This window comes from Aythya ferina (assembly GCF_964211825.1).
Source record: "Aythya ferina genome assembly, chromosome: Z".
Lineage (NCBI taxonomy): Eukaryota > Metazoa > Chordata > Aves > Anseriformes > Anatidae > Aythya > Aythya ferina.
Genome location: NC_140299.1, coordinates 27,891,404 through 27,913,650, shown reverse-complemented (window position 1 = coordinate 27,913,650; position 22,247 = coordinate 27,891,404). Strand labels below are relative to the sequence as shown.

General features: G+C 39.4%; 2 protein-coding genes across 2 annotated transcripts in view; one reads left to right on the top strand and one right to left on the bottom strand.

Moving 5' to 3' along the window:
* Window positions 1-11,966, top strand: part of PGM5 (phosphoglucomutase 5) — an 83,625-nt gene extending 71,659 nt beyond the window's left edge. The window contains exon 11 of the mRNA XM_084503994.1: window positions 10,372-11,966. Within this exon, the coding sequence (XP_084360120.1) occupies window positions 10,372-10,461 (90 nt within the window). The 3' untranslated portion in view covers window positions 10,462-11,966. The remainder of the gene's footprint in view (window positions 1-10,371) is intronic.
* On the bottom strand, window positions 11,212-19,676 carry TMEM252 (transmembrane protein 252). The gene is made up of 2 exons (XM_084503995.1): window positions 18,513-19,676; window positions 11,212-17,463 (listed from the first exon to the last, which is right to left on the bottom strand). Exons 1-2 carry the CDS (start codon window positions 18,857-18,859, stop codon window positions 17,205-17,207), a joined length of 606 nt encoding a protein of 201 aa, XP_084360121.1. The 5' UTR covers window positions 18,860-19,676; the 3' UTR covers window positions 11,212-17,204.
* Between the last annotated feature and the right edge of the window lie 2,571 nt (window positions 19,677-22,247).

Genomic DNA, 22,247 nt, shown 5'->3' with positions numbered 1-22,247 from the left:
TTTCATTTGACTACAGCAAACAAGCAAATTAATCAAAATTTTCAAAAATAGGATTGTAACATCAGGTTGCTAACCTGTCCCCCCCCCCCCAAGTTTCAGTTGCTATTACAGATAAAAACAAAAGTACAACTTCCAAGTGCTGGTATTTTTCTGTAAGAGAAAGTATCTGTGAAAGTCTTATTCAGTGTTCACTGATATGTTATCCTTAGAGTGAGTCTGTATAGTGAAACTGTTCTGAGGGTACTCAGATCCCACTAAAACTGATGTTCAAACATGGACACTTACTACTGACTTGACAAAACTTGAATTGGTGAAACCTGCTGTGGGATGTAGAGCAACATAAAAGTATTTAATATGTTTTTACAAGAACTAGGCATTTTTATTGCCCAATAATTAAGATACACAAATCTTTATATCCAACAAATAATTTAGTATGAATTAGTAGTTTCTCTTCAGCTTGACATTTGCTTTTTTTAGATCAATAATTTAACACATTTTAGTAACTGACAGTGTCAAAAGAAAAGCAGGCTTTCCTGTGAAATTGTTATACTGTATTGTTAGAGTAGGATTAATCTCAGTTAACTGTATTCATCTAATTTAGTCTTTAGTACTCTGTCCCCAGTGAGTGAAAGCATCTCTAGAAGACAGTTCTACATATCCTTCAGTATCTAACCTTACATAGCCCCCTGTGTTAGACTGAGACAAATTGCTCCCTTTAAGTGGTTTTATCTCCACTGCCACTAGGAGGGGGTGGAAGGAGGTAACTCAAAACAGATGCTATATTTTATGGAGAGATGAATCTCACCTTTATTTTCATGTTCCAGGGAGAGTATCATCTCACTTCTCTTAAAATAAAAAACCCATGCATTAAAACTATAACCCATTAAAACTATAACTCATTTTAGGACAGTTTGCAGTTCTTTGGGTATGTGACAATCTGTTTCATGCTATGCAACACATATGCATTTCAACTAATTGTCTCAAATAACAGTGCCATTTTATGGCCTCTTCTTTCAAGTCTGAGTTTCTTCCACCTGAATCTAAACATGTTGAATACAAACATAAGCTCAGTCTTGATTCTGAATCAGCTGGGAAGAAATAAAAATGTTTTCTGTATCAGCAGTATTTCTCAATTAATTATTTTAATTGTTTTTAGTTATAATTACACTGTACTGATTAAAGAGCGAGGGGATTTTTAAAATTAAAGAATGCGGTAGAAATCTGGCAACAAATCAAGCTTTGTGACAATTCAAGGTTTTTAGTCAATGTCAGGTTTGCCTTACTGTTCTGGGATCTGCCCACAGTAACTGTGTTTAGGACCAGCTCTGCTGGCCAGGTGATGGAGAAGTTACATGGTTCTCTGAACTAAAACCAAACCTCTGTGAAATCGATGAGTTTTGCCCTTGTGTGGTTCTGATGTTTGAGTGTTAATTTACCATGTATATCTGATCTTAAAATTATTGTTCAAAAATCCGGCAAGCTCAAGCAGAAATCTTTTCTTGTTTTTTGTAAGTTGATTTTCACAAATCAACTAGGTGCGTGTGTCGATCTGCTTGAGGGTAGGAAGGCTCTGCAGGAGGATCTGGATAGGCTGCACCGATGGGCTGAGGTCAACTGCATGAAGTTCAACAAGGCCAAGTGCCGGGTCCTGCACCTGGGGCGCAATAACCCCAAGCAGAGCTACAGGCTGGGAGAGGAATGGTTGGAGAGCTGCCAGGCAGAGAAGGACCTGGGAGTGATGGTGGATAGTCGGCTGAATATGAGCCAGCAGTGTGCTCAGGTAGCCAAGAAGGCCAACAGCATCCTGGCTTGTATCAGAAACAGTGTGACCAGCAGGGCTAGGGAGGTGATCGTCCCCCTGTACTCGGCTCTGGTGAGGCCGCACCTCGAGTACTGTGTTCAGTTTTGGGCCCCTCGCTACAAGAAGGACATCGAGGTGCTTGAGCGGGTGCAGAGAAGGGCGACGAAGCTGGTGAGGGGCCTGGAGAACAAGTCCTACGAGGAGCGGCTGAGGGAGCTGGGCTTGTTCAGCCTGGAGAAGAGGAGGCTCAGGGGCGACCTTATCACTCTCCAAAGGTACCTCAAGGGAGGCTGTAGCGAGGTGGGGGTTGGTCTGTTCTCCCACGTGCCTGGTGACAGGACGAGGGGGAATGGGCTTAAGTTGCACCAGGGGAGTTTTAGGTTAGATGTTAGGAAGAACTTCTTTACTGAAAGGGTTGTGAGGCATTGGAACAGGCTGCCCAGGGAAGTGGTGGAGTCACCATCCCTGGAAGTCTTCAAAAGACATTTAGATGTAGAGCTTAGGGATATGGTTTAGTGGGGACTGCTAGCGTTAGGTCAGAGGTTGGACTCGATGATCTTGAGGTCTCTTCCAACCTAGAAATTCTGTGATTCTGTAAGAAATGCCCTTCATAAGCAAGGTGGCTATCCACAGGGTGTGATTGAAAACATTCCCATGTTTAGTATAAATTGTTTCTCTAAATGTGAATGAAATCACCCATATTTAGTACATCTGCACCATTACAATTGAATTTATTTTTCTTTGTAATTTTAAAAGTCAAATAATGGGAATTTGGGAAAACTTCTCAAAAAAAAAAAAAAAAAGAAACCTCTTCTGTGAACTTTTTCTCAGTTCTTATTGTGAAAGTAGGATATGATTTATGCCATAAAATCAACAAGCTTGTTAAACTTTTAGGACAGCTCAGTAGCCTTACTTATTCAGCCAAGTATAATGATTCTGTGTGCGAAATGTTAGAAGATTGTGCATGAAAAAGTTTTATATGCTTTTCTTGGTGTGTTTGTTCATATCTTCTGAATGAAGGCAAGGGGCAGACCTAGTTACCTCACATTTCATCTGATTTCTTGGGTAGACAAATTTGCAATTTGGACAGACTAGAATATTCAGTTCTAGGTGTAGAATCAGCAGTAAATAGAAATGCTTGTGATGTTTTAGCATAACCTTGTATATACATGGTATATAGCTAACCAGTCATAGCATTGCTTGAATGTCTTTGTTCTCATTCCACTGTGACTCTTTTTCCCTCATTTGCAGTACCTATCATTTGCTTGTGGAGCAGCCATTGCTGCATAAGAAGCAAGGGTGCTGTATGAGCAACACTTGTCCGGAATACAATTTGAAAAAAGTGTATTGTATCTTGATGATATCAAGTTGAATCTTGAATCTTGATGATATCAAGAATCTTATCATCATGATATCATCAAGATTCAAGATTCAACTTGATATCATCAAGATTCAACTAATTGGAGAGTGCCAGAATGTGTTTGGTTTCAAAACCTGACATACTCTGAAGTACTGTTTAGGATGCTTGAAGTTGTGACTTTTGTTTGGCACAATTTTTGCACCATGGGGCCACTTTAATGACTTGTGCTCAAGTGAGGCTTTCTTCATACCTCATTGTGCTTCAATTCTATCTATGTCTCCACGACTCTCAGACTAAGAGCTGATTTTCAGGTCTCATGGCCTGTAAGTGTTTACTTTCCACCCTCAGAGCTTCTGTAAGAGCATTCTTGTAACTAGAGAGAAGCAAGGCTCATAAGGGCCTTTTGTTCCAATTCATGTGTGGGCCAAACAGTAGCTATTAATGAATGTAAGGGTCACCCAAATGTTATTTTAGTAGCATCTTCATACAATTAATTGGTTAATACTTTCCACCTTGGAACAAATAAAGCATAGCCAACTGCTTGATCAACAACATAAAAGTCCAAAGGAAAGTAGTAAAACATGCTAGTGATTAGAAGTCCAAAGTCATGGGTAAGTGTGAATAGCTGTGGTCACTGCCTGCTCTATGATCAGTTCAAGGAAATTGGCAGGAGCAGCTTTATGATCACCTGGGAATTAAGGAATGGTTACTCCATTTCCATGACTAGTTCAGTTCCTCCTACAAGCCAGTATCAACAGGAATAAAAATCAGGAGTGATTAATGGTAAATGACTATCAAGTTCTGTGCAAAAGTACATTAAAAGCAATTTGCTGTCAGCATTTTAAAATCACAGTTTATAATTATGATGGCATCTGGTTCTATGTGGGCTAAAACCAAGTATTTAAAACAATGCCCAACACTTTTCTAAAATGTGAATGCTCACCTTAAAATGGAATAACAGTCTGTTGCTGCTTCTTATCACTGGTGATGCACTACATCACTGTACATTAGAAGGCTGCTTTCTAGCTACCTTGGAACATATTCTTAAAAAAGATGATTTCGTGGGCTGTCATCAGTCAAATAGGCATTCAACTAACAATTTCTGGAGTTTTATTGCTTTATAATACACAACAAACTTCTTTATGTAAAGTCTTGGACCTTTATGCATTGGAATAGTTCTTTGTAAAAATTTAATAGAGTTAATAGCTATGCTAAATCAAACACAGATGAAAAATCTAGAGATGAATAGATGAATGGGCACAAAGAATTAAAATATGAGGTTTTTGACCTTTAAATTCATTTATAGCTTTGCTTTACAGATCAACTAGTTGTTCCCGATTTATGGATCCCAACAGATGGTTAATATCTACTTGTCCTTTTTCTAGCCACCTGGATACATTATTGAACTTGGATAAAATCCAAACAGGAAGATTCATATACAAAGACCAAAAATGAAATGACTCATTATGCAGAATTGCTTTCAGTTGTTTTATTCGTGAAAACAGTGTTCTCTCCAACAACATGATTTTGCTGTTGTTGCAGGCTAAACGTCTCGGAAGGAGTGTAGTGAATAATTTGGATTGTTCTATGTATTAACTAACCAGCTTTGTTTACAGTATGTTATTATTCATTACTTGAATTGCAATAGAAATAAATAGGTGTTGTCATACATCCATTCAGTCCATATGAAGTACTCCTTAACTGGGATACAGTGAATCACAAATGCTACAATTACTATAGCCAGAGTCTGTTGAATTAGGTGCAAGTTACCTAAAGAATCAGTAGATTAACAGCAACCACACAGTGATTTTGGAGCAAGAGTTGTTTCATTGTGCTTTGTCCAAAAAGACATGCCAACTAAAAAAGTCATTGACATAAAAAGTTTCTTCACCATCAAAGACTGAATTTCTGAAAAAATTTTTGAATAGCAAATAGGAGAGGAAAACAGAAACTCATTTTCAGGTGGACCTTTGTAAGGACCTATATAAAAAAATTGGGATTATGTATGATTATATATATGTGGTGATTGTATAAAGGGATTGTTTATCACTCAGAAACCTAAGTTTGTCTCAGAGCATGGAACTGGAATCAATAACGTGGAAGCCCTTTTGCTCAATATTATTTAACAGAGATAAATTGAAAAGTTTCTATATGGTTCTATCAAAATGTTCTTAACAACGCCTTTGCACAAGTGCAGTTTACTAGAGAGTTATTGCCTCTTCATTTATTTTTGAAGCATTGGGTCTTTTAACATGCCTCTGGTTGGCTATTAAATGTACAGTATGGGTCAAAGAGTTCATATAAAGTTTTGCTTTTACTGTTCATAGATTTTCTTTGAAGGAATGTGGGAAGTGGAGATTTCTATCAGTTTGATCAAAATTCTTTGTGTATGCTATTCAAATAATTTAACGTCAAGTTCTGCCTGAAGCTTTAGAGTGAACAACATTCACTCTAAGTTGGAACTAGAAGGGGTAGTTTGTTTTCATGTTATCTTGGAAAAATAAATCATGTGATAGTAATAATAAAATATTTCCTGAATCAAGGAAATGAGTTCATTAAACCTAAGCTTCAATCTGAGCTCTTTGGATATGCTAGAAAAGAACCGATCTGTTGCAAACATACATATTTCCAAGCACCACTCAGGATACGTTTTCCTCCTGTCTTTTTCATGCCTCATGCATGCCCTCCTCTACTGCCCGGGGCAGAACAGCTGGCCTCTTGGCCCTTTCTGTTGCTTTATTTGAGTTAGCAAGCAGTAGTTAGTAGTCAGTAGAAGTAGTTAGTTAGAGATGGCAGTTCCCTTTTCCCATATCACATGTAGCTTCATTGTAATGAGATGACCACGACCAGTGCTGTGGATGTTAGAGACCCAGTCAGCCTGTTCCATGATTAACCAGGTTATCCACATTGCTTAGATCTTCTAAGAATGGTGGCTGTAGCATAAACTTTTCCAAATAATTCTGCTTTTTTTGCAATACAAGACCCAACAGCTATCTGTCCACCAGGCAGGCATTCTGAGATGAGCTGTGTATTTACCCCATATGCAGGATATACAATATGGTGCCAGGCAATGTGGTTAGTGCTGAGTGCTTGCTAATGCTGAGCTCACTTTGCAGCTGTTTTAGTCCATTCCATATGTCTCTTCCGTCACTTAAGTGTTGCTTTGTAAGCATATTGGTTTGATTTTCAAAATACATTACAGCCAAAGGAAAAGATCCTTCTGGCAAGTAAGGCCATCAAAACATGTTTGGGGGATTCCCCACTCTCTTCTGCCTTTCTTTTTCTCTTCCCTAAGTTCAAGTAAGACTGATTTTGCTGCCCCAGGTTGAAAAGGGGTAACAGCAGCTGTAAGCAGTCACATGAAACAAGGGAAATGACATGGGAGCAGGGACAGGTAAAAAAGGAAGGAGTTATTTCATAATTCCTCTGTGTCCTTGTTCTTGGACTTAGAGCTATTTCAGTTACCCTGATCTCTGAGCTGTCTTCTGTATAATGTGTAAATGATGAGAAGGACTTAGAATGAATTTAAGTGTTATGAGTAAAAAGGATTCCTATGAAGCGTCAAGGTTTACCATAATTTATAAAACAATAACAGCAACACCTAGCAAGAACAGCTTTTGGTGACTTCAAAACAATCTGCAAGCATGTTTTTCTGAATGCTACCTTGAGGAATTAGAAAACTACTTTAATTGATATCAAATCTGATAGACAAGCAGCTGAAGAGGTAGAATTTTGGATTTGACAGCAGTTTTTAGAAAGGGAGAATGCAAAGATGGAAAACACTTGGCACATCTGCTATCTTGGCAGAGCTCCAAATGTTAAACTATAGCCCTTCTTTGATGACTTCATACTGTACTGACTTGTTTAAATCTCTTTAATTTTGAGGCATTAAAAATTGTTCCAGGAAAGTGAATTCTTTTTGTGCCAGTTCTGCTTAGAAATCTGTAGCAAGGCATGAGCATTTGTTTTGAAATAATTACTGTCCAGAGTGTCCTTTTGGTTATTAGTAATTCAGGTGCCTAAATGCTTATACATGTATACCATGTAATAGTCACACAAGGATTAGCTGATTGATGCTGGATCTTTGCCTCCAGCAGGGCATTCTTTTAATGAGTGGCTAATTCAAGTGGCTTTCCATTATCTCTCTCTGTGGTCCCAGAATATAAGGAACAAATGGGATAGTGCTTCATGTTTTACAAATGCCAATATGTAAACAAATAACTCTACCCCATGTTTTTATTATTACACCTTGCTTATTTGCTTGGGTACGTTTAAAGCTGAGAGAGCCCAAAATAATGCTGATAGACATGATGCTGTGTGCAAAATGCAGATCAATGCAGGAAGAGAAGACATGGCAAAAATTTGAGAACCATCAAAGAGAGTTGTAGTTACTTGTGTTCATTAAAATGCTTTGGGTCCTGCTGAGATTATTACCATTCTCTGAGCGTTTTCTGCTTTATTTTTCACAGATAGGTTCTGCAGAATTCTTTTAACTGATACAACTGCTCAGGCAACTTGTTTTTGAGACTTGTAGTGGATTGACAAATGTGATTTTAAGACCTTACGGAAAATGTCCATGCCTAGACTATGTAAAACTCATCTATATGTGGTTTTCCCTAGCAAGACTGAAATTCAGCACAGACTAAGCAAGAGACTTGAGAGAAAAGACTTGTGAGCTTTCCAGGCAAAGTCTGAACAGATTATGAATTTGGCATCAGAACTGCATGATTTTTTGATGAAAGTTGGCAAGTTGTAACATGTGCTACAAAGGTTTTAACAAGGTGTTTCTTGATGCTTGACCACACTGAGAAATTTTTTTGTCTGAAGCCAAAGTCCAGGCACCTGCTGACCTTTTAGCATGCAATCAGGTACACTTCAGCCCTGCCTGAGCTTTTAATAAACTAGCTGCATCATGGGACAAATCTTATCTAGTTTGACTACGAGAAAGGTAGTTGAACAGAATTTTTTTACAAGGTCACAGAGAGCTAAAATACTGCATCAGCCAAGCAGGAATAACACACCTCACACAGTCCTGCTGCTGCCTATTCCCATGCAAAATGCTTTGAATAATGTTTTGCCTTACGTTAGATAGCTGCATGTTTGAAGCATTTTCTCATATGAATAATTATCCTTAATTATCCTAGTTACTTTTTTTAAGAGGTATAACTTCTATTTGTTCTTACAAAACAAAAATTTTTTTATTTTTTTTTTTTATTTTTTTTCTGATTAAAGTCACTAGTTCTGCTAATTTGCAGTTCTCTTCTTAAATATTACATAGAGGATGACATGAGGATGACATTTTATACCTTACAAATAGTTTATAAAGAATAAATATGTTCTAAAGTTAGAGAGTGATTGCAATTGCAAGTTGACCTGATAACAGAAAGGTTTTAGAACTTCTCAAGTAAAATGAGCATTTGGAAAGTATTTTAAAATCAAGATCTCTTTAAGATAGTACCTTTAAGAAGTCTTTATAGGTTAATATTAACTATAAATGACTGCTGTCTGAGATTTATATTTTGCAACTGAAATGTAAACTGGTCATTGCAGAGATAAGGAGTTTTTAAAAGGCATATACAGCTCTTCTTCCTTGTTCTGCTCTGCTTTTGGTATTCCAAAAAGAATGCACTTTTTTAACATCTGCAGGATGAAGAAAGTGTAGCTAAATTAAGTATGAGAGGACAAAACTAAAATAGGCTTTTCTCTTTTGACAAGTGTGATATAAGAAACAGAATATTTTAATGGTAATTGGAACCACTTGGCAAAACAACAGCAGCTAAAATGTTTATGTAAATGGGTGTCACATAAACTGATTTGATTTTTTTTTTTTTTTTTGTTCAAAGCACTGGGTAGAGCTTTGTTTTTCTTCTTGTTTCTTCAGAGTGAATTAGTTGATTGAGACATGAGAGTCAAGTAAAGCTAGTTCAGTAGGTTTTTTTGTTAAATTTTCCCATGCTTTTTAGTATAGATATGGAAGAAGGTTCTCAGGAGAGTGCCAGAGTGTTCAGATGCTTCATTCTTTCAGTTTTCCTTAATTCATGGTGCAAGAAAGAAGGAATAACATGATCCAGACCCTATACGTTGGCACATTTTACTATTTATTTCTGCATGATTTGTCCACGAGGCAAATTCATGCTCCATGTGTTAAACTATCTAAGCAAGTTTGAGTTTAATGGGCTTGTATACTGTTTAATAATTTTTCAGTTGATAGATATCTACAAATGTGGAGGTTGTTGAATAATAACGTCAGACCACTCACACTTGTACACAAATAAGTTTGATCATCAACTCTCTTGATAATGGCATGGTTGGTGTTGTATCATGACTCTGCCTGCACACTTAGTTTGTCTCCCCACTACTATTTAACCATCTGATCATTTGCATCAATAAAGCAAATCATACTATCAGAAATTGTTAGGTGAAAAACTGATTTAAAGAATTAATTATATTAAGCTTGCAAAAAGATATCTGTTAAGCTCTTCAGAGCCACAGATTTGATTTGATTTTTAAACCTGAACGTAGTTTATTTGAGACAGGGGAAAAATGATTTTTGAGGGTCAGAAAATTAAAATCCTAGTTCAGCAATAAAATGTATTATTCTCTTAAAATATGTTTTTGTACAAAACTCAGCTCTGCCAAAACTCAGCTCTTTAACTTTCCATACCATATAATTAACTGAGAGAAGATTCAGTTGTCATTTGAAAAATTGTATTTTACTTGGTTTTCATATTGTACTATCACAGCTGTTATCTGCACTTACTCATATGGGCAGTTTCATACATAAAGCCATTTAGTAAGGTCAGTAGCCTGAAACTTGAGAGTTCATGCTGCTTCTGTGGCTTTTATCCTGTTTAATACATCACTCGTCAGAACAGAAATAATTCAACATATGTTATTTCTAAACTGTTTTGTACAGCAGATTTCAGAAGAGCTCCAAGATTCCTGTCACACTGAGACATTGCCATTTTGGTATATATACTGGTTTCTCTTTTATGCGCCTCTTAGGTATTTACAGTGTAACACTTCACTAAATGACATGATATTGTGGTGTATCAAGTACAACACAGAGTAAATGCATAAGGTTTTTTGTTATAATTGCACTTAATAATTTACTATTATATAATGTTACAGTAAAGAGGGGAATGCATAAATACAAGTTGTCTCTTGATATTTCTTCTCTATGTAATCCATTGCATTTCTTCCTCTTCAGGCTGTGCTGAGTCCTCTTATAGCAATCGCACTGAAAATATCTCAGATTCATGAGAGGACAGGGCGAAAGGGACCCACTGTCATCACCTGAAGCCACAGAGGATTGTTAAACCAGGGCCAAAGGAGGAACAGCAAGGAAGAGACGGGACCTTGCTGAAACATTTTAGCTGTTTGTGCCTTGTATGATTTTAAAACTTTTTGTGGGGATAGAGGGAGGTGGGAAGAAAAAATCAATATGATATTGAGCATATTCAGTTGCATCGATCTCCAAAGACAGTCGTGTATTGACTTCTTTGTTTTACCTGCAATATCTTTATTTCAGATAGCAATATAACCACAGAAAAGGCCTTAACTCTCAAATGTTGCCAGCAATGTTACAGAAAAGACAAACTGCTTATTTTTGAATGCTATTGTAAAGGTTGGGGGAATTTCAGTTAAGGAGACAGGAGGAGAGGTTGCAAAGCACAGACATGTTTGGTGAATATTGTTTGTGAACCTTGTCATCTTATGGTTGCTTTATGGAGACATACAAAGCAAGTCTGGGGCTTAAGAGCTTTATATTAAACTTTGCAAAGGGTGTGTTTACTAACCTGACACCACTTCTCCTCACCAGTCTCTCCCATTGCTCACAAATACACGCTGGCAGCAGTGCTGTGTACACACTTGCACATGCTCCTAAAGAAAGGGTCATCCTATATATTTTTTTACCCTTCTTTTAAAGCATATCAATGTGACCTGTGCCTTTACATCCTCCTGAATTTTGAGACTCTTCTTTTACCTCCAGAGGGAGGCAGTTGTGCTATGGAAGCTGATTGTGTCCTTCCAGCAATATGTTGGGTGTGGAATTTTGGCTGTCTTTTGCAGTATTCCTCATGTCAGCAGATGATATTGGTGCTTACTGTTTTTGAAAGATAAACATTGAAAGTTCAGCAGTTTTTCATGAAGAAGTTATTACGGAAGTTTTTTAAGTCTTTGGAGCAGTGACATTCTACTTACCACAAAGTGGTAAGTCAATTGTGTAGTGAAGAGGAAATGAAAACAAACACTAATGAATTAAATAGAAATAACTTGTTTGATACACCAGCTGGACTCAGCTTTTGTTAGATTCTGTGTTCCAGTGGATTATGAAATAAAATGTTGGGGAGCACAAAGAGAGAAGAGATGACCTGGCATAAATCTGAGAAGGACACTGGGGATACAGACATCAGCATTTTTCTGCTTGTGAAGTGATATGGCAGTTCTAGCTACAGTACTGTGCTCTGAATAAGAACACAAACACTTTATGCATGTGACTTGTTTGAAAGCTTTGCTTCCTTGGGAACAGTGTGGTCACTTGTATCATTTGTCAAGGTGGCTTTGTGCAACTTGCCTCTTTGCAGTGTGTTTCAATTCATTGTGGTTGTCAAATTTTAGTGCAATTTATATGACATTGCAGCAAATGAAATTGTTTTGATTTCTTTCAACACTTCTGTCAAAAAATTTCTATGACACTGAGTACACAATAAAGAGGTATGCTGTATTTCTGTCTTAATATGCAATTGTTAACAAGACACACTGCACTTTCAAGCATCCTAATAAAACTGTCTTTAATACAAATATGCTATCTACTTAATTGACTCTAAACAGATGAGGCACTCATGTTTTCACAAAGCATCTCACCTTACTATTAAGTGTTCCAATAAGCCAAAAGAAATTGTAAGGCTTCAGTTCTTTTTCTACAGACCTTTTTTTGGAGAAGACCATGGCATTCTCACATACTTTGGACATCTTTTGAATGTAAGAATCGTCATCTTTAGAGAAGAATTGTTTAACTATTCTTTCAGTTTTCCTATAAATCAAAATCCTCTAGGTGTGGGCTAGTGAGTTCCTAACTGTAGTGTATTACAGGTGGTCAAGCATAGACATACTCAAGATTATGACACTTAAATTCAAATTACTGTGCTGTGTGGATGGATGTTCTGACAGGGACAGTCCAAGAACTTCTAAAATCTCTTACATGTTCTCTGAAAATGTAATCATTTTTGATCACATGGTGGTCTGATCATACTTATGCTTTTATCAGAAAGTTACTGGAGCACTAGCTGCAGTAGATGGCAGTCTGCTTTTGTGAAGGCTGCCTTTGTGAACAAAGGGTATGTTTCAAAAGTTCAGTACTGACTTTGTTCTGAAACAGTTTTGCCTCAGTACTGAAATGGAGAAAAAGACTGTGTGTGACTTGGAATAACTGTTGAGCAAAACCAGCCTAACCCCAAATCCACTCACCGCCCCTTTTTAATGATGATTGGCAATGTTGATAAAATGTAACAAATTGCTTTTCTGGGCAAGAAGATGCATAAAACTTTGTAAGGCTGAAGTACAGTGTATATCTTTAATGTCTCTGGGGAAGGACTGTAGCCATTATCTCAAAGTGTGCTGTGTTTGCTCAGGTCTTTTACTTATTCATGTAAGAGATGAATGGTTGGATGTTGTTATGAGGAAAAGGAGCAACATACATGTGTTTATACAAAGATGCAAGGCTCCTAAAACCGTATACATGTATAAATCTAGTAGAAAGAAAACTATTATTAATAATATCTGCCTTATCACAGTGTCTGAGGTTTTTGATGGAGACCTAGACCCCTCTGTTGCTATTATTGAATTAGCAGTTTTATCAGGTCTGGAAATTGCAAGGTTCCCATGTTGTTTGACTGTGATTGTGTTAGCACTGACGTACAGTAATTCAGTCTTCAAAAACAAGATTTTTTCTGTATCCATTGATAGGAAGATATACTGGCAACACAATAGAGAGGGAGGAGTTCACAGACATCAGTGAGAAAAACTATTTCAAGGTATATTAGTAGAGGGCTAACCAAGATGGGGCTTGGGTGGGTCCCATGAATAAAGAGGCAGCAGGTAGAAGGAGAGGACTAAGAAAGCACAGATTGCTGGATTCCACTGAAAACAGAGAGATGATGAAAAATGTTAATAGCACAACAATGGGCTTGAGGGATGGAAAGAGAGAGAAAGGAAATAGATACAAGGGAGCATAATTTAAGAATTATATAATAATATACAATATTAAAGAAAATTGTCTGTAATCTCATCCATTTATTGACAGTGTATTGTAGTAATTACTGTCATGATCTATGATAAATAGTCTACAGGGGGGGGAAATAAAGCCAACCTTGGAACAGTATAAAATGGTGGCTGACATAACTTTAACAGTTTACAAATCACAATAGCTAAGAATGAATTACTGAAAACAATAGGAGAGTGTAGTGCACATGTGACTGGAAGCAACAGATTGTTTCGAGCAGTTTCAAGGGATGAGCACGGTCGTAGCTGTTTGCTGTACATACTACTAGCATCTGCTCTTCAGCATCATGTGGTATGAGCTAAGTCATAAAATACAAGCAGATTTACTACCTAGCACGGCTGAATGGTTGTTGCATTTTCCCTTGGGAGCAATGTAAAAGTTAGTGGCAGGATGAAAAGCACGTGGTGTTCAGAGACAACCTGGATGGCAGCAGTGCTCATTAGACTCACAGAATCATTGAGGTTGGTAGGGACTATCAAGTCCATCAGAACTAGGATCACCCACTCCACCCCTTGGCTCAGCACAGGGCCAGGAGGAGCAGGTTGCCCAGAGCTGTGTCCAGTCCAGTGTTGACTGTCTCCAAAGGAGGAGACTCCACAACCTCTCTTGGCAACCTGTTCAAGTGTTTGACCACTGCCACAGTAAAACAGGCAAACAGAAACTTTCTTGACTGTTGTGATGGAGTTCTGTGTGTTTTAATTTGTGACTATTGCTTCATGCTGTCACCAGGCATCACTGAGAAGAGCTCCATTTTCTTCGTCTCCCATCAGGTACTTATAAATATCGACAAGATCCCCCTAAACTTTCTCCAGGCTGAACACTCCCAGCTCACTCAGTCTCTCTTCATAAGACAAATGCTCCAATCTCTTAATGATATTTGTGGCCTTTTTGCCGGATATACTCCAGTACGTCCATGTTTCCATTGCACTGAGGAGCCCATCTGGATCTAGCACTCCAGGATGTGTCTCATCAGTGCTGAGCAGAGAGGAAAGGTCACTAACCTTGACCTGCTGGTGATGCTTTTCCTAATGCTGCTCAGAGTGCCATTGGTCATCCTTGCTATGAGGGTGAATTACTGATGAGTGGTCAACTTGTCCATCATGACCCACAGGTCTGTAAAGCTGCATTGCAGTCCACTGGCCCCAGCATGTACTGGTGCCAGGGATCATTCTTCGCTAAAGGCAGGACTTTGAATTTCCCTTCACGGAAGTTCTTGAGGTTTCTGTCAGGCCAGTTCTCCAGCCTGTCCATTTCTGAAGGCAGGAGTGACCTTTGATCTCTTCCAGTCCTCAGGAAGCTCTCCCAGCCACCACAACCTTCCGAAAGATAACAAAGACTGGCCTTGTAAAGGCATGGCCCAACTTTTTCAGCACAGTACATACATCCCATGATCAGACAGCATTTCTTATTCCATGTGGTTACCTGTCCCTGCTTCCACCTCTTGTGCACTTCCTTTTAGTGTCTGAGTTTTTATAGGATGTAAACTGAATGTTGGACTGACTTTATCAAGGTCACTTGACACATGACACCCTCACTCCAGATGTTTTGGAAATAACATGCAGTGTTCTAGCTTTTACTGTGCTGTGCAGCTTCTCAGTAACTTTGCAAAGTCTCTACATAATGATAGAATTTTTTGTCTGCTTTTATCTATCTCAGAGACTATTTAAAAATATCTGTTTGTTTTAACACATTCCTTTTCCTCCACGTGCCTTGCATGGATTTTCCTCTCCCTGCAGTTTCTCCACATCATTTTGTCCTGATTTCCTTTCTCCTTACATCAAGTGGAGGTTTACAGGCCCTTCCCATAAGAGATGAAGTTCTTTGGAAGAAAAAATTCCTCACTTCTCTGGACTTAGCCATTATCACCACCACCAACATGGTTTGCATTTCTAATATAAATGCAAACATAATGTTAAACTTCTTATCTTGTGGCATCCGGGCATCTGGAAGCTCTTCTGATTTGCTGCTTTTGCAACCAAAAACAAGGCTCTGGTTATAGTCACTGTTGAAGGTCCAAATGGGTGAACCTCTGTAACATTTTTCTTGTATCTGGCATTACAGACTACAGCGGACTGGATGCAAGCTTTTGTCTGTGATTTTGCGGAAGGAAGGAACCATGTAGCAGAGGAAGGATGAGTCCAAGCCTGTCCTCTATCCGGTACTCTTTTTCTAACCACAAGGCCACTTTTATCAGAAACAGGATACAGGACCCTCTTTCTAGCTCTCTCAGCTCTTGAGTAAGCAGCAGTGGAAGCAACTGTGTTTAGAGACAGCTCGGAGGAATGAGCCTGAACAGATTTTCCTGCCACAACTGTCCATTCCATTTGAGGAGCTGTGGGCGTAATGAGTGTTGTCCCTGTAGCAGTTAGGATGTGTACTAAGGTTTCCTACTGTGTGGTTTTCTTGAACCATGAACACCTTGTATCTTATAGGCAAATATATGACATTGTTAGTTTTAAATACAAAATTTATTCATGAATTCAGTAGTAAAATACCTGCTATTATTACCTAGAAATAAAACAAGTAGCTTCAAAGACATATGCTACAAAAATACTCAATTACTGCAAATGTTAAAAATTCCAGACAAAAGCTCAGGAGTTAATACATTTTGCAAGTCAGCTAATGTTATAAAAACACAGATGAGGACTTTCAGCCAAAACTCCTTGTGAGGCAGAAGACATTTTAAGATTGATAGCAGCACAAAGCTCCATCACTAGCACCCACCTAGCAGCATAGGAAATGACTTGTATTACCTGTGAGGTTGACTTTTCTAAGATACAGTGCAACAGTTTCTATCTCAAGACTACCTCTGTTGTTTGAGAGGCAGAAAAACATTAGGACTTTTTATGAAAATGGCAATAGCTAGTTGGGCTTTTCATTTCTAGCCATTTAAAAAAAATAGTAAGCAGTGGGATCTTTATTTATTTATTTATGTATTTATTTATTTTCCTGTTGAGTATGATTCTCAATGGAGCAACACAGTATATCATTTGATTTTGTAAGTTTAGTAGTCTTGCATGCATAGTTCTGTATCAGGCTGAAAATATCAGACATCAGAGATTCATCAGCAAAGCCCATTGTGCCTTTTGGGTAGAACTACTTTGGTATCAAGCTTTAAAACGGCACTGTTATTAAAACGGCACTGTTATGAAACCGACAGATGATTTCCAACTGACCTTTACAGGGACAAACTCTGGCTCTCAGACCCATTTACTGTTACATTTCTTCCCAAAGAATCTGCAATTTCACGCAGCATTTTAAGGCACAGATCATCAGAGCTGCAAACCCTCATGCCTAGGGGGAGGGATGGGGTCTCTCCTTGATGCACCAGGGGAGCAGCAGCCCCCAGCAGAGGCTTCCCTCAGGCTGTGCAGTAACAGTGAACACAACTCTCATGTGCACCTTATTGCCTGGTTTTCTGAATGCTGTGGACAGCTTGTTTGCTCTTATAAGCGCTGTGGCAGCTCTGAGTCCTGCAGGCAGGCCGAGTGGCCACACAGGGCATCATGCTCTGGTGTCTGTTCCCAGCTGAATGAGCACCATGACCATGACAGGAGGCACCTCCTCACTCAGCAAACCCCTGCAGGACAGAGACCCTCCTGCTGCTTTGAAACCCCTCCAAATTCACCCAAACACCAGGATGGATGGTCAGCGCTTTTCCGGGGCAGCTTTGTGGTATGGTGTCAGGCAGCACCAACACATAGCTCTGTCCAGGTTTCCCCCGCTCTCTCCAAGGTCCCTTGGCAGCTTCCACGCTGTCAGCAAACACATTCTTGTGTTGGTGCACCAGGATTTGGCTCCCTCCCTGGGCTCGAGTCCTGGCCAGCAGCCAATTCATAGGGTGGGGGCTGCTCTCCCTCGATATTTTCACTGGAGGATGCTGCACTGCACTCGCTGTACAGCGGCGGGGGGATGTTGATGACTTCTTGCTCCTTAGGAGTGGGGGCTGCTGGCAACGGGAAGGTCTGCTTTGCAGGATCTGTGCTGTCCTCATAGGACGGGGGGTAGAAGTCCGGCCTGAAAACACAGCAAGCCAACATGAAGTACACTGAGGTGAAACACGATTTGTCTCAGGGAGCTTGGTGAGGTCTGCCATATTTCCAGAGTTTAGCTGAAGCTTAAGCTGTAAGTAGAAACCTAAGCAGGGCTGGATCAGTGCAATATGTAAGCACAAAAGAGCTGGGGTCATTACCTATGTCCTTCTCCAAAATCTTTTATTAAAGCACAAAATTTAGAGAAAGAAGAACCTTCACCATGCGAGTTCCCACCCCTGGCATACAGACTCTTACACACGTAAGTATTTCAGCAAGTGCCAGAGAAAAGCTTGATTTGGAAAAAAAAAATAGAAAAAAAAAAAAAAAAAGAGGTCACTGTCTGGAGTAGGTTAAATTAGTAACTTATTTATTATTACAATAATCATTGTTTTCCACACTTTTAAAGTATGCATTGTGTGTTCCTGCTTATCTCACCAAAATGTGCCAAATGTTGTACCCTGAGTGCTTTCAGAGCACCCATTGCCACTGTTTCTGATGTGGTTTCCACAACAGTCTGGGGAAAGTAATGTGTATGCAGTGACCCTGTTAAAAACTTTGTCAGGCCTCACACCAACCAGTTTAAGAAACTCTCTCTCTCAGAGCACCAGACTCTGCTCAGAAATAGCAGGGACAGTTATGCAAGAAAACATTAGCTGGGGCCATATGGGGAGCTTGTTGCACACACCATGGAGCAATGTGGCTGGAACAAGCACTGTGAGAACACAGCCTGCAGCAGCACATCCTGAGCTGTCTCGTGGGGTGAAACTAGAGATGCTCCCGCAGGCTCTCCACAGATGTCAATGCAGTTGCACCTGCTCTCCCCATGAACGGATTTGCACCATGCTGGGCAACCTGTCCTGTTTTCAAAAATAAGCCTTACATTATGCACTGGTGTGTATTATACAGATCGATGTCTGTTAAAAAAAAAAAAAAAAAAAAAAAAAAAAGCAAAGTAAAATTGCCCTCAATGGATTTTTTTAATTATTATTATTTTGGATGAAAACTTTGTATTGTAACACATGTAACACATACCTGTCTATGGTGCTGACACGGAGGTCTCTAAGGCTGGGATTTCTCATGAAGATGCTGCTGAGGCCCCTGTATTTCATGGCTTCATGGACTGTGCTCCAGAAAACACCAGCCACGAGGAGCAAGAGCCCCACAGCTAGCAGGAAATAAACAACCAGCTTGTTGTTCCCGCATCTGCACACAGAGGAACTGGTGTAAATGCAAAGGACTCCCAGACAAATGATGGAGAAACTGAGCAAAAGCACAGAAACACGAATGAAGCAAAAAACGAACTTCATCTTTGCCCACAGACACAGCACTGAGCTCCCGTGTGTTGTTTGTTTGCTGGCTGTCTCAGCTCTGCTTCTCATCTTCACGCATCAGTGTTTTATACACTTCAGGATCAATTGGCCTTTGGACAATTACAAGAAGCAGACAATTTTAAGATACTCATTAACTCTTTAAGATACTCATAATCTCTTTTGAGATTAATTTGTTATCTGAAACCTACTAACAGGAAAGAAACAGAAACTTCCAGCACCACTTCTTTGCCACTGTTATCTCTGGAGCGCTTACTGGACTGCTGCGTTCATTACATGCTACAATTTGCAGTGGTTTATACACTTTGCTGGCTTATGAAGGACAACCTCCGTATCCATCTGTCCTAATGAAGAAGAAAGCAACACAAAACTCTGCTCATAACTTCACCTTAAAAGTTTGAAGGGAAAACATACTTCTTTCATAATCATGCATTTTCATATCCCAGTGGAATTTGATCTTTTTTTTTTTTTTTTTTTGTCTTTGACAGGTTATTCAACTGCCTTGATATTTTTAGCAGTCCTTTGAAAAAAGGATAGATTTCTAGTTTGCAACCTGATATCATCAATGAATTTATCATATAAAATGAAAATAGAAAAAACAGACTGTATAATGTAAAAAAATGACATAGGCATACAGAAAATCTCATACTTTGTTTGTAATTTAAATCATAAGATCATTCCTTTTCATTGGCTTGTCTTCTTTCTTCCATCAATTTTTATTGACTTTCTAACTGATTTTCAAAATGTTCCGTTCTTAAACCTGTACAGAAACACCTAGACTTATTTTCTGAGTATAATTAAACATCTAAAATTCATAGAGATGCTTACTGATATATATATATACATATACATGTATATGTATATATGTGTATATGTGTGTGTGTGTATATATATATATATATGTCAGAAATGCCAACACAGATTTTAGGTCTAAGTACTGCTACCTCCAATACAAAAATTAGTTTTTGGAATTAGCCGAATCCATGGATTCTCCCCTGGAGAGTATACTTACTAATTTTTGACAGGAAATAACAAACTCCATAATCAGAACCTCACTCGTCTATTAATGCTACCTTATTTGTAACATTATCAATTATCAATTATAAATATTTTCCTCGGTGGAGAGATTAATCTGACCACGCCCAGCTGTGTAGTAAAATCTCTATTGCAGTCAGTGAGCAAAGCAGAGCAGAGGACTGGTCCAAAAAAATAGTCTCAGACTAAAATCTTTATGGTATTACTGAGTTTAATGCAAGACCTGCTGCATGATAAACCATGCAACAGGTTATGTATGGGTAATGAAAGCTAATTACAAGAATTTTGTCAAGACAAGAAGGGCTCCAGCTCCTGCTGCTGGTGAGATTCCTGCAGGTCTGGTGGGGGAGCTCTTCACAGGCTCTTCCAGGGGGGCACTCAAGATCCCTTTCTTCTACTGGCCAGGAGGAGACTGGCCTCTGAGGATATTTCTGTCCATCCAGGAGTTCTGGAAATACCCGGTCATCTTTGTCTCACCATGGCACGAAGCCTCACATTACCTCTCATAAAAGCTCTACGGTATCTCATGTGGCATTTCATGTCTACTCTACTAGCACTGCAATTTTCTACCCTAGCTTTGTCCAAATGTCATTTACAACAAACCACAAGGAACAGCAGCTGGTGCAAAGCTGCCATGCATTCTGATAAGTTGCAATTAATTAGAGCTCCAACTACCATCAGTGTTTCTTTAGTTTTCAGAAGGTCTGTGAAGACTTTCTAGCTTGAGGGTCTATCAAAAGGTCAACACAAAGAACGAACCCTGTAAAAAAGTCATCACTGGACAGGATTTTTCTGGGGTGGACCACTCTTAAATCACAACAAAAGTGAAAAGTCACTTGGGGCAGCCTTCCTTTCAGAGCACAGCTGTGCCAAAGCTGAAATAATCCCATACCCTGGACAGCGTGCTGCAGCCACCTGCACAGCTCTGGAAAAGAGCAGTGCCTCCTCCAAAGCCAATAAGGGCATGAGCAAGTGCCAACGATCCTGGGGCTGATGTGATAAACCAGGTGAAGCGAGCCAAGTGCTTCCCACTCTCCAGTGCCTTCTCACAAGTCCTTCTGGATATATTTTCTATTGCCAGTTGATTTTTTTTTTATGATCTGGGTGTTCAAAACTCATTTTTGCACATAGTTTCCTGAAACTCATGGCCACACATAGTTTCATGTACTGTGTTTTCTCTGTTTAATTATGCTGACAAGGAAATTATTTCTCCAGTGATTTATTAGGCTGATAATGCTCTTTCGAATCTCTGGTGTGAGGACATCACAGACTAATATCTCAGGATCAGCTTATGCAGTAGCAATTCACAGACGTGCTCAAATGCACCAAATCTCCAGAGTGCCTTGAATGCACAAAACTGTTGTACAGTTCCACCTAGGTATCTTGAGCCTCTGATCTCTATCTGTACAATGTTAAATCTTTCCTTCTTATATTTTAATTTAATGCAATTCAGGAATCAGATATTGTTTGTCTGCTTATCTCTCTGGCTTCGGTTATCTTGCAAGAAAACTTCTGGTATTTTGGGAAATTAATTGTCTTGCCTGCTCATGGATGGATAGAAATGATAACTGCTCAGTAAAGCTCCCTCTCTGAAGCTTGTGCTTCATTCAGTGCCACTGCTGCAGGTTTCTAGTAATTCCTTTCAGCTGGGGAAGTGGTTAGCAGATTTTGTATAGCAATAGCAACCTGGTTCTCAGTGCTGCATGCTTGGCATGTCCCTGAAAGGTCAAACTAAGATCCTGTTGCCTCTCCAGGAATGCACTTGTCCTCACCCAGTTGTCCCGGATCCAAGGCTGTGTCACCGTGCTGGTCAGGAGCTCTGATCCTGCTTCAAAACTGGCAGCTTGCTCCAGCCTCCACCTGCCCTTAGTGATCCGCACCTGCTATGGCTAAAATCCCCGCCTGTGGATGTAGAGTCTGCATCTTTTCTCATCCATTATCTTATCCTATCCTTTTCCTATCTTATCCCACGTTCCTGGGAACACAGTAAGGACAGAGATCCACCCTACAGCTCACAGCAAGGCCCTTCATCGTGTTGGGGCAGCATTTTAGCAGAACACTGATAGATACACAGGGGAGCTGTGCCTGTGCATTCATCTAAGGGGTTCTGCACTGTGTGCTAGCCCTTGCTGAGCTATTCTGTAATAATAATAATAATAGTAATTCCATTTTCCACATACTCTCTGTTCATCTGCCTGCACCACTGTGGGGAGGCTCCCCAGCCCCTCACCATCCATGCTGTGAGCCGGCACAGTTTCTGGAAGCTGTGTTCCAGCAGCCCTTGGAGATAAACTCACAAGCCTGATCTTAAAGTTTTTTCAAAGCTAGGATGGGCATACACAGATGGAACTGAGCTTGGCAAGGGATGCAATGAATAACAAGAAGGGTTTCTATAGGTACAATG

What these genes read in the sequence shown, in the direction of transcription:
- TMEM252 (XM_084503995.1), bottom strand. Translation starts at nt 18,859, where the DNA reads ATGAGAAGCAGAGCTGAGACAGCCAGCAAACAAACAACACACGGGAGC. An exon ending in CGTGTCAGCACCATAGACAG is followed by an intron (nt 17,464 to 18,512) that starts GTATGTGTTACA and finishes CTGTGTTTTCAG; the next exon opens with GCCGGACTTCTACCCCCCGT.